The 11674-nt window shown below is 39.2% G+C and overlaps 5 protein-coding genes across 5 annotated transcripts; 2 read left to right on the forward strand and 3 right to left on the reverse strand.

Annotated features, from left to right (window-relative positions):
- Nucleotides 1-683: 683 nt before the first annotated feature.
- Nucleotides 684-3099, forward strand: JH06_4083 (mannosyl-oligosaccharide glucosidase; the record flags this gene model as incomplete). Its single annotated transcript, XM_014670235.1, has 6 exons — nt 684-995; nt 1027-1244; nt 1276-1963; nt 1995-2699; nt 2731-2946; nt 2977-3099. 6 exons carry the CDS (start codon nt 684-686, stop codon nt 3097-3099), a joined length of 2262 nt encoding a protein of 753 aa, XP_014525721.1.
- Nucleotides 3100-3418: 319 nt separating this feature from the next.
- Nucleotides 3419-5243, reverse strand: JH06_4084 (E3 ubiquitin-protein ligase r; the record flags this gene model as incomplete). The annotated part of the gene is made up of 7 exons (XM_014670236.1): nt 3419-4327; nt 4349-4504; nt 4535-4645; nt 4722-4816; nt 4847-4936; nt 4967-5053; nt 5084-5243. The coding sequence occupies 7 exons, from the start codon at nt 5241-5243 to the stop codon at nt 3419-3421; spliced, it is 1608 nt and encodes a 535-aa protein (XP_014525722.1).
- Nucleotides 5244-6511: 1268 nt separating this feature from the next.
- On the forward strand, nt 6512-7673 carry JH06_4085 (hypothetical protein; the record flags this gene model as incomplete). Its single annotated transcript, XM_014670237.1, has 5 exons — nt 6512-6714; nt 6746-7086; nt 7117-7211; nt 7243-7401; nt 7431-7673. The coding sequence occupies 5 exons, from the start codon at nt 6512-6514 to the stop codon at nt 7671-7673; spliced, it is 1041 nt and encodes a 346-aa protein (XP_014525723.1).
- Nucleotides 7674-7767: 94 nt separating this feature from the next.
- On the reverse strand, nt 7768-9442 carry JH06_4086 (hypothetical protein; the record flags this gene model as incomplete). Its single annotated transcript, XM_014670238.1, is given in 6 exon segments — nt 7768-8817; nt 8833-8989; nt 9020-9075; nt 9108-9253; nt 9285-9374; nt 9421-9442. The coding sequence occupies 6 exon segments, from the start codon at nt 9440-9442 to the stop codon at nt 7768-7770; spliced, it is 1521 nt and encodes a 506-aa protein (XP_014525724.1).
- Nucleotides 9443-9655: 213 nt separating this feature from the next.
- Nucleotides 9656-9913, reverse strand: JH06_4087 (hypothetical protein; the record flags this gene model as incomplete). Its single annotated transcript, XM_014670239.1, has 2 exons — nt 9656-9824; nt 9855-9913. The coding sequence occupies 2 exons, from the start codon at nt 9911-9913 to the stop codon at nt 9656-9658; spliced, it is 228 nt and encodes a 75-aa protein (XP_014525725.1).
- Between the last annotated feature and the right edge of the window lie 1761 nt (nt 9914-11674).

Below are 11674 nucleotides of genomic sequence, written 5' to 3' on the forward strand. Positions count from 1 at the left end.
TAAGAACCTTCGAAATAGGACGGAAGTTCTCAGCCATAACAACAGAAATTAGAGCAAGAATGAGTACAATAGACACTTTCATTATCAAATGACTACAAAAGAAATATTGATGAACATCAGGGGATTATCCACGGCATTTCCTTGTATTGGTGATCATTTTAAAATTCCCGTGATTTTCGCCTCATTATATATTTTATCCAATCATTCCATGAATTAGTCTTTTGTTCTCCAATAATAACCATCGAGTAAAGGAGTCCCAATCCAGGGGGTAGAATTCCATCGGCAATCATTCCCTCCTAGATTATAGTGAATCGTCCCCATAACTGTGTTCCTATACTATTTACTAAAGGTGGATAGTTTGTATGGAAATGGGAGTATTAAAGGGTTGGTATTCAAATGGAACCACCAAAAGAGTTTGCGAAAAGATCTTCACTAGGATCTACGTCCACAAGCACAGAAGTACTAGTTATTGTTTCTATGGCCATAAAGATACACGAGAAAGTTTCCTTTTCATTTCCACATAAATGCTTTGCATGACTAGGATCTTCCCTTTTTTACTCATATTCGTTGTTGTTTTATCATCACCTATCCTTCGACCCAATTTATATTTCGGAACACGAACTGCTCATGAAGCCTCACATCTTGTGCTTATTTGCAGTAATTATAATGAATAGACAGGAATTATGTGGTTTGAAGGCTCTCGCCTAGATAGTATTCGTCATGAATGTAAGCACCAGGATGATATTAAGAGGTGGGGATGGACAGAATTTGAAGAGGATACGTATGGAAAGCAAAGTTTAAGAGATGTTCATAACCATTTAAAGCTGGATATGGTCTATTTAAAAGAGGGTGATGACTGGGTTCTTCAGGTGAATGGAACTGCCATTCGTGAGGAAAGGGTTCCTCGAAATGTCTCTATTGTTGTTTATTTGTCCGTGAATGGGAGAAACGGAACGTTATCGCTTCCAGTGTTGTCAGGAAAAGAAAAGAGTATGGTGTGTTGCTACATTTCTTGTTGATTCATAGGGATATAAGGGTCCTATCGACATTCCATTCTATTCAGATGATTATGGGTATGGAAGATTCATTTTACGCGAGGATGCACTCAATCAATCCCCGACAAATCTCAATCATCCCTTTTCTGCACTTCATATCAATACAGGTATTATTAATGACGATACTCGGCTCAAGAATTCATTCTGGTATGCCTCCAAACGTGCCTCAGAGCCTTGGCGTGATGCTAAGTAGGAGTTTCATTATGGGAGTGAATGGAAGTATAGTAAAGAATCTCTTTTCAGAAACTCTCCAAACATGGATGACATCATGGAGAACAAAATTAAATATATATCGGATGAACCATCCATCAGATGATCTCCCCATTGTTACCAAGCAACAGTTGGATCGACCTCTTCAACCTCTACTTCCTAATACTATCGCAGCTGATGCTACCTTTGTCGCTGTACAACGTGTATTTCAGCTTCCCTTTTCTCTTCGTCTCTATTTAGTGAAGGAGAGTCCAATTCAGGCCTCTGGTTTCTGGAGTTCGTTTACTTCGTCTCTTTCTCACTCACTCCGTCTCACTCATACTTCCGCTCTATCTTCTGCTACTCCGGAATCACTCCAGATCCGTTCTGCTGTCAGTAGTGAATCCTTCCAACAGAGGTTTAATCGTATTTTCGATCTCTCGTCCTTCTCCATTCGTCAGCAACAGGCTGCACAAGCTGCCATCAGCAATCTTGTTGGAAGTATCAGCTTTTTCGCTGGAGAGACCGTTCAAATTGGATCAGATGGACAACGAGTACCTGGACGTTATGGAACACTCTTCACTGCTATCCCTGGAAGATCCTATTTCCCGCGGGGATTTGTATGGGATGAGGGGTTCCATCAATTGGTAGTGAGTGAATGGAATACCACACTCACACTTCAGATTCTGCGGAGCTGGTTGAATCGGATGGAAGAGAGTGTAGTTATTGGAATGAGAGAATGACTTGTAGGGATACATTGAGCGTGAACAGATTCTGGGCAGTGAGGCAAGAGCCCAAGTTCCAGACGCTTTCGTGGCGCAAGATCCAATGATTGCAAATCCACCGACATTGCTTCTTCCTATCCGTAAGCTGGCAAAACAGTTGAAAATGTCTGAATCCTATGTTGTTGAAATGAATGGAGAGTCTCAAGCCATGGATACAACACAAACTGCTATTGGTACCTTCCTTGTTGAATCATTGCCTCGTCTTCAGCAGTGGATTCATTACATCATGAAGACACAATCCAGTAGTCTTCGTCATAGTTATCATTGGTATGGGCGCAACGACAAGCATTGTCTTGCATCAGGTTTTGATGACTTTCCTCGTCATTCAATCCTCTCAAATATGGAAGGACATGTGGATTTGTTGGCCTGGCTTGTCTATTCATTGAAGACATTAGCAGAGTTACAAGAATTAGTTGATCCTGAGTCAGAGAGTCTGCAACAGTTACGAAACCAAGCAGAAGAGCTTCAGAATCATCTGCTGAATGAGTATTGGGATGCTTCTGTTGGGTTCTTTGGAGACTTAGGAATGATTCGCTCAGGTGAGCAACAAGTTATTGGATTTGAGACTCATGTGGGTTATGTTGGGTTGTTACCATTCGCTTTGCAATTGCTGGAGTCATCAGATCCACGAATCGAGAAGATTTTGGATGCAATCGAAGACCCTGAACAAGTAATGAAAGAGAGAATGAATTGATACGTAGTTATGGTCAAAATATGGATTACGATCATTATCAAAACGAGATATGTTATTTGGACAGGAAGAGGATTATTGGAGAGGAAAAGTCTGGCTTAATATCAACTATCTTGTATTACAAGCACTTAAACAGAAGTATTCAGTAGAAGGACCATTTTCAGATCGATGTAGTGAGGTGTATAAGAGGTTGAGAGAGAATCTGATATCTAATGTGATTCGACAAGTAGGAGAGGAGGACTGGATTTGAGCATAGTACAAAGCGACTGGCTTCTTCTGGGAAAATTATAGTTCGATAGATGGGAAAGGAACAGGAGTTCATCCTTTTACTGGATGGACAACATTGATTGTACTAATAATGAGTGAGAAGTATGACTGATTTGTTTGTTTCACTATGAAAGTCTTTAACTAACATGGAATGTTACAGTAATCTTATATACTTGTATTCCTGTCTTTGTTGCTAGGAGATGAATAGGAGATTGAATTGGTAGAATGACCTGATCATTAATTGAATCTGAGATATCTATTGTAATGTCATTAGTTGCCATCTCATTAACTTGAACCAAGTGAATGCATCCATCACTAACTACACTCACGAGCAACTGATTCCAATTCAATCGAAGGAGAGAAGGATGAATAGGCATTGTAGCGGGAATCGACACCTGCTTCTTTTTTTCATCTATTGATCATCATCCAATTCAAATTCGACAGTTCCACATCATATTCTGATTTGTACCAGAAATCAAATCAACTCCTTCACATCCCGAAATCCCAAACAAAATATCTTCGTCCTCCTGAATCACTGTGGCTGGACCCCACCAAGTATCATTCTTAGTTGATTGGGACCATTTTCCAGTACGTGTCCATGAATCAGACACATCAGCATAATTCAAGACTTGATTCCGGAAAGTATCACTGGAAGAGCCATGTTGTGTTGTGTATAGTACATTGTGAGGTTGAGGAGAGAACAGAGATTGGATGCGTCCTGGAGACCGTATAACCTGGGAAAATGACAAAAAGGAACGAATATCGAGTTCTACTAGAGACGTTGAACAAGCAGAATAACTACGAATAAAAACCAAAGCGAATGGCAACATGAGAAAAGGGGAGCATGAAGTAGTTGCTGATAGAATAGGTTCACTGTAGGAGAATGAATACACAATTGAGTTGGAACGAGTATCGTAGAGATGCTGAGTATTCCCACAAGAGATGAGTAGTGATGAATTTAGTGTGGAGCATTTAATACCAGTAATTGCTTGATCAGGAATCGTGAATGAAGAAACAACTGTTCCACTAGACGCATCGATGGAACTCAGACGCGATAATAAGGGTACAGACTTATCAGCTGATTGAGCAAAATAGAAGGAATGACAGGAAGATGGATTATTATACGCATCCACAGAATCAGGAGTGAGGAAGGCAGAGTTCCCACAAGCAACAGAGATCAAATGATTACTACTAATAGAACTCACATCTTCAGGTTGTGTTTGACTCGATTCTGGAGTGACCGGATTAGTACTTGCTTCTACCACATCTCCATTTTGTTGACCTAATTGTTGTCGTAATTCTCGGAGCTCGGCTTCTTGTTGTAAGATTCGCTCCTCAGCCTAGATATTATTACATATCACAGCTGAAACAGTCTCTCGAAGGCTTCTTTCTCGCTGCAGTTTGATTTCAAGATCATGAATTCGACTATCATCCCGGATTACCATTGAGTCGCAAAATAATTTCCGAACATCTGATTTCTTTGCAGGAGCATAACAAATGGGGCAATACTTGGTTTTCTATATCTGATATCCATTCTCCAATCCAACATCAAGACTCTTCATAATACATTGGTAGCAGAAGATGTGACCACATTTCAGACAGATTACTTGAGAGGGTCCATAATTCGATAATTGCTGAAAGCATATTCCACAAACATTCTATGTTTCATTCACCAATGTCGGGTGTATACACGTCCTAGTGATGACCCTCCTTGTGAAGACATGATAAACAAACAAATGACATCCACTGTTCCCTTAATTTTGGACTCTGAATGTGTCTTCGATTCAGAGCACTTTGTAAATCCGCAATACAATAAGCAATATCGTTTTCTATTCCTCATACCTCAGCGTGAACCTAACGATTCAAAAGGATAATAGCCAGATCTGTCTTCGATTTTCCATTCAAGAAATTAATAATATACTTAGCACCATCATCTGTCAAATTGTTCCCTTTGAATTATCTCAAAAATCATATCAAACAAGATAAATCTAAGAGACGAACTGGACATGATATCTCTCGTAATGCTAATAACACCGCTAGAACTCCTTTCGCTGTAATATTATTCTCTATCACTCAACCTCCAGTATGAAGCTCACCTGCAATCAAGAGTTCTTGGAGTGCAGGAAGTGACTTCGTTTTCAAGATCCCGCGTAAGTGATTGCACCCATCGGCTTCTAAGCACATTCCACTAATCACTAATCGACGAAGAACTCTGCAGTGACCCTTTCCAAGTCCTTCAAGGAGGCCTGAAAGCATATCATCAGAATAATTGTCTATGATCAATCGATATGAATAATCTAACATGACATATCCAATGCAATAAGATTTGGGAGCTTTCCATCACCAAGAATCCTTCCAACACGATTAATACTAGCAGGAGATAAATCACATTCTATGAATAAAAATAAGTGATATAATGCTACGTGATAATGATAATTCATTCAAACTCGCTTCTCGGTTCTCGACGACATCCATCAAAGCATTAAAACCTGTATCGCCTATATGATTCTCTGCATATTATCCAAACGATCGCAACTGTACCATTAAGGTTCAATTTCAACCAAGGAATGGGGGAAAGTGACATGACCTCGGAAAGCGCAATGGCTCCTTTTTCTCCTAATTCATTTACTGTAATTCATTCATCAATTAATAGAATACAATTCAGAGAGACTGCCTGTAGTTTTTCACACTTCTTACTCTCGAAGGCCGCTTTTAGATAGGCAACCGATTCGACCGTTAATTTGTTATCTGATTGTTATATTTATTCAATTAGATACCATCTACATTGATGTAAATCAGATTGGGTAAAGCACCAGCAAGAATAACATCAATGATCGCTTTGAATCCCTCATCTGTTAGTGCGTTTCCTGTTGATCAGAAACAACCACTTTGATCTACCACTCAGATTGAGTTCCTGCAAAAATGTCATAGGCTTTGAAGTCATCACATTCTTAAGATATTTCGCTCCATCGACACCAATCTCACAGTCTATAAGTGAATCATACTATTATTCACAACAAAACATATCTAGAACATGCAGTTCAGCAAATTGCTCTCCGCTGATAATCTCTTCCAGGTGTTTCACTCCATCAAGGAACTTCTCTTTCCCTATACATAAATTTGTTTTAATCGATTTTACACTCCAAATCATAAATTTTCTCCATTGTTTCAGTACAAATCACCGAGAAATGGAAAACAAGAGGGGAAATCGCGGGAATCCCTTACTGTTTCATTATCCAATCATCATCAAGAACTTTGCCTCCAAATCCAACTCTTGCATTGAAGTGGAACATCGCTTCAGGTGAGTTGAATTGGTCCTAATGAACGAGGAAGGAGAGAAACAACCAATTGTTGTGAACGGTATGCTGTTCTTGTTGTTATTTATTTGGGTAGTTGAGGTTCAGATTGACAGCAAGTCCTCCGAGAGTCTGGAACAATTACAGTCTTCATTGAGGTACTTTTTGGAAACAAATTGCATCAATTTCTGTAATGGTAATGTCGATTTTTCTGGAAATGTGTACTTGATGCAACATGTGGAGTCAATCTTGATCTGTGATATCCCTTCATCCATTTTGTCGGTTCCATTTTGGCAAGCAGATCTCCATATTCATCTTTACACACTCAGTGCAGAAGGATCAGCAGCAGAAACTCTGGAAGGTGCCAGTGATGTAACTGCGTATCATGAATGGATGCTCCCATGTACAGAGTTTCATAATCTGTGGGAACAGTATATCCTGAATATGATTCATTACTCATAGTCTGGTGTTTGAAGAGGAAATCAAAGCAGATCTATTGAACTACGCAACAGCTGCATTCTTCTTCTCTAAACACAATGTTAACCCAACAATCATTTCGCTTAATCGTGTTCTTCTTCTGCATGGTCCTCCAGGAACAGGTAAAACATCACTATGCAAAGCCTTAGCTCAAAAACTATCGATTCGATACTATAGTCAATATCATCACATTGCTCTTATCGAGATTAATAGTCACAGTTTATTCAGTAAATGGTTCAGTGAGAGTGGAAAGCTTGTAATGAAACTCTTTGATTATATTCATGATCTTCTTGCGAATGCAGATACTTTGCTTTTCATCCTCATTGGTCTCTCTATTGTTTTGTTGTGATTTGTAGATGAGGTTGAATCACTCTCAGCTTCCAGAAAGGCCTCTCTTTCTGGATCCGAACCATCGGATGGAATGCGTGTTGTAAATGCGTTATTGACCCAAGTATGTACAAACTTGTTGTCATGAAGAATAGATTGATAAGTTGAGAAACAATGCAGATGTGATGATTCTGACTACGAGTAATCTTTCTGGATCTATTGACGATGCTTTTATTGACAGAGCAGATATCAAACGATTTATTGGAAATCCAGGAATGAGAGCTCGTTTTCTTATCTTGCGTGATTGCCTCGAAGTAGATTATCTTTTGTGTATGAAACATAGGAGCTGATGCGTACAGCAATCATTCAAGATTCTATACCAAGATTTGATTATGAGACTGTGATGGCAAGTGAAGGATCGGACGAAGTTTTTTCCCTGTTCCGAGAGTGTGTATATGAAAGTGATGGATTGAGTGGTCGATGTTTACGGAAACTTCCTTTTCAAGCCTATGCCATGTGGTTATGTGGCAGTACTGTGAGTCTGAAGGAGTATTTGAATGCTCTTAAGAGAAGTGTGATTGTATAGGATTGATTGTAGATTCACCAGTAGAAAGAGAAATCTGATCGTTTGCTTATACACTGACAATGTTTGTTGAAATCAAAAAGGGAAACTATACAAATTACTTCTTTGATCGTGCTGAACGACGTGGACTCACTGCCCTTGTTCTTGGTTTCGGTGTACGTGTACTCTTTCGAGGAGTTGTTGGAGTCTTTGTTCGTGTCGACTTCCGAGGAGTAGCCTTTACAGCATCAAGATTTGTCATATCTGGAGTTTCTTGTTCTGTTGGCTTGTCTTCTGTAGGATTATCTTCAGGCTTGTCTTCATCTGGCTTGTCTTCAACAGGTTTGTCTTCTGCAGGGTTCTTCTCTTCCGGTTTTTCTTCTAGCTTGTCTTCTTCTGGTTTGTCTTCAGGTTTGATCTGTTCCACATCCTTCGTTTCTTCTGACACTACTGGGTTCTCTTCTTGCATTCCAGTCTCCAGTTCTGGCTTCTCTTCCACAGACATCACATTCTCTTCATCAGTTTTGTTTGACTTTGGTTCTGTTTGCATCAAAGAAGTCTGTTCTTGTTTCATCTCATTCTTCTGTTCCTCCATTTTCCCTTCATCATTCATCATCTCAGCATGAGTAGGTTTCTCTTCCTCCTCCATCTTCTTCATTTCCTCTTCTCCTTCACTGTTACCCATGTCAAGAATACTATTGTTTTCTTCAACAGCCTTCTCTACGACCTTCTCTACGACCTTCTCCACAACCTTCTCTACAGGCTTCTCCACAGCTTTCTCCATCTTCTCTCTCATTTCCACTTGAGTCTGATACTGCTCCTTCAAGCCACGAATCTCATTCTCAATCCGAGTACGTTCCTCCTCCAATCGTTGTTCCATTTCCTTTCGACTCCTCTCTACATATCCGTCACTCGCCTCATTCCCATTGGCTGCTCTCCAATAGATCACAGGCTCTGCTTCTGTGTGTCCAAATCGACCCAGCATCTGATAACTATTGGATCGATTCATCAAGGCCTTACGCAAACGCAAAATGCGTTCTTCTAATTGCAATTCGTTCAAACGTGCCAACTCTTTCTCTTTCTCTTCCTTCTTCACTTGAATCTGGGTTTGACGAATCAACTCACTCTCTTGACGCTCTCGTTCCAATGCTTCTTGCTCCAACTTACGCTACAAATCAACTACAAGAATGGAAATCACTTGACGTTCAAAAAGAGAATGGTCTTTAGTTAGAATTGTACGTGCCTGATTCAGATGACCAAGAAGGTTACCAAACATTCGTTTATTACGAGTTTGGGCAGTATCACCCATCTTGCTAGAAATCGATTGAATTGCAGCCTTTCTATCAATAAACATCAATTCCAATCCATACCTCTCTTCTTTGGTCGTTTCAGTGATCTGGATCTCCTGGAAAGCACCTCCACTTCTCTACATGATAAACGAACACTATTAGTCCAAACAGAACCACGACGATCTGCAACAGATACAGCAGATGACACCACACGCTTTTTTGAATCACTAAGTATTACTTCTGCTTGTAAACCGCACTTTTCTTCGTCCATACTCCTTTCTTCATTTACTCGTTTCATTTGCTCGTGGTCCCTTTCTAGACATTCCATCTTCAACAAAACACTTACTTCTTCGTGGGTTAATTTCATTCAGACGAGTTACAGCTTTTTCTCGCTCCATTTGAATACGTTTCAACTCTGCAGTGAGATCTTCGTTAACTACAAAGAAAATCAGTATTGAAGAATTAAGGTGAAAGTAACATACTCTGATCAGACTTTGACTCCATTCCTAGATTCTAATCTGCTTTTCTTTGAGAGATTTCTCGACATGAAAGAAGCCGAATAAAACGGGGAAAAGATAATCTTGACGGAATTGGACACAAGCAATAACATTCATAGTATTGATTAGTTGTCGATAAGCCTTTCAATGACTGGGACAGTTCATAGAAGAGAATGAATGGCCCCAAGCATTGTCATTTCCAGGAAACAAACACAATGGATTACAATAAATTGGCTTTTACAAACTTAGTAGTTTGTAATGTGTCAAATACTTCCTTGTGATCCAGATACATCATATACTCGATAGGTTCGGGATTGTAATGATAGATTTCTGCACATCCCACAGGCTTGATGTCATTACTGTTCATCATAGCAGTAATTGCAGGATAGCTAAGTTTGAATTAATCAAAACGATCTTACATTTTCATTGGACCAAGCATGTACGAAAGACTGTTACGGTATGGGAATGACCCATACATTACTCTGGATTTTGGAATCGTGAGTACCGAGTACTCAGTAGATACAGGAAGTTGTTTTGCTACTTCTAACATCTCAGGAACGTCATCAAGAATGAAGAAACAACTCCACTCATTATCTTCTTAGCATCAAATGTATTCATGAACAATACCTGGATTCTTAACAGCGCTAGGTGTTGTGTAATAGAAACCACCCATTCTGGGAAAGATCGTTATACCAGGAAGCAATTCCCTAGCTCTCTTCTCCATATGTGCTGCACCCTTCGCTGTATCCTTCATAGATCCCGTATAGTTGAAGTTGCTATTCTTACATTCAACCACCACACATTACAGGACTGTCATTTCGGGAACCTCTCTTACGTCGATGACAATCTTTCTGTGTGTAATGAATCCACTTAGTAACCTACCTAAACACTCCCATATACAAGAGCCATAGAAGGATAGTAATGCCGAATGCAACAAGAGCAATCAAGATATATGTGAGAATTGTAAGATCAAACATTGATAAAGTAATAATGGACTGTAAATGGAGAAAACGAATGCTCTGAGGAAACCAATAGAATTACATTATATTATTCGTTTATCCAATTATATGTACAGAACGAAATTTTGGCGGCAACTGCAATAGATAAACAGCAGTACTTCAATTCTTACAAGAATCCTTGTCGATAATCTATATGATAACACATTTCCATCTAAGAATTGGTAATCAGTGTGTACCAGATGGATAGTACTTAGTAGTTCTTGATTGACCATCATTCAGCTTCATTTGTCTTTTGGATGTTACACACTTGTGATAGAAATAAAGATTCACTGTCATTCTTTGAATCATTGATCGCATCATCGATAGTCATGGAGTTCAAAATCACCATCCAAAATCACTGAAAGAGTATGAATTCAACCAAACGATATATGTTTCTATTCTGATTACAAGGTTGTGAGATATGTTGGTGCTACTCTTACTATTCCTCTCATCTCTCTTTCTCAATTCACTCGTCCTTCTCGAATTGTATTTGGAGATAGTTCTTTCAAGATGGAAGGATTCAACCCACTGATTCAATGGATGGTTGATAATTGTGATAGGGGATACTTCATGAATCTTGAATACTTCCAAGTGATTGGTCACAAAGTGCTTCTCATGAGGCTTCAAAAGATGTGAGTTATATAGCTATCAGTGTGTCAAATCTTCGTACAGTGTGTACTGATAAGGTGAACATCCCTGAACTGATACAGATAAACTTCGATAACAATGCTTACATGAAAATGATGACTATCAATTCGATAATGCCTTGAGTAATGCCTGTAACAGGAATGATAGTGGAATTAGTACTATGAAAGTATCAGTATCATACGATACAGTGGGTTCTACTACGAATTCTGATAATCTGAGATACTGTGATATGAGTAATGACAAAGAGGTGATCAATGTTGTGTTCACTTGGAACGGGGAGATGGAAAACTGATTGATAGGTTTCTATGTTTGTAATACTACAACTCTCACACCCAGGAATAGAAATACTAATTCATTATGATTCTAATATCACTAATCAAAGAGGATATCCATCATTCTCAAACCAAAATGACACGACATCTCATTCTTCATTATCAAAACAAACAATCCATTCCACTTCCTTTGACTTTTCAACCAATTGACTAAACAGACTCGTTGGATTAGCTAGAAGAGTTGAAGGCTTGTCATACTCCTTCACTTCTCCCATCTCCAACACTAAAACTCGATCACTATCAATGATTGTGTGAATACGA

Source organism: Blastocystis sp. subtype 4, assembly GCF_000743755.1.
Source record: "Blastocystis sp. subtype 4 strain WR1 chromosome Unknown seqid_0305, whole genome shotgun sequence".
In the NCBI taxonomy this organism is placed as follows: Eukaryota; class Bigyra; order Opalinata; family Blastocystidae; genus Blastocystis; species Blastocystis sp. subtype 4.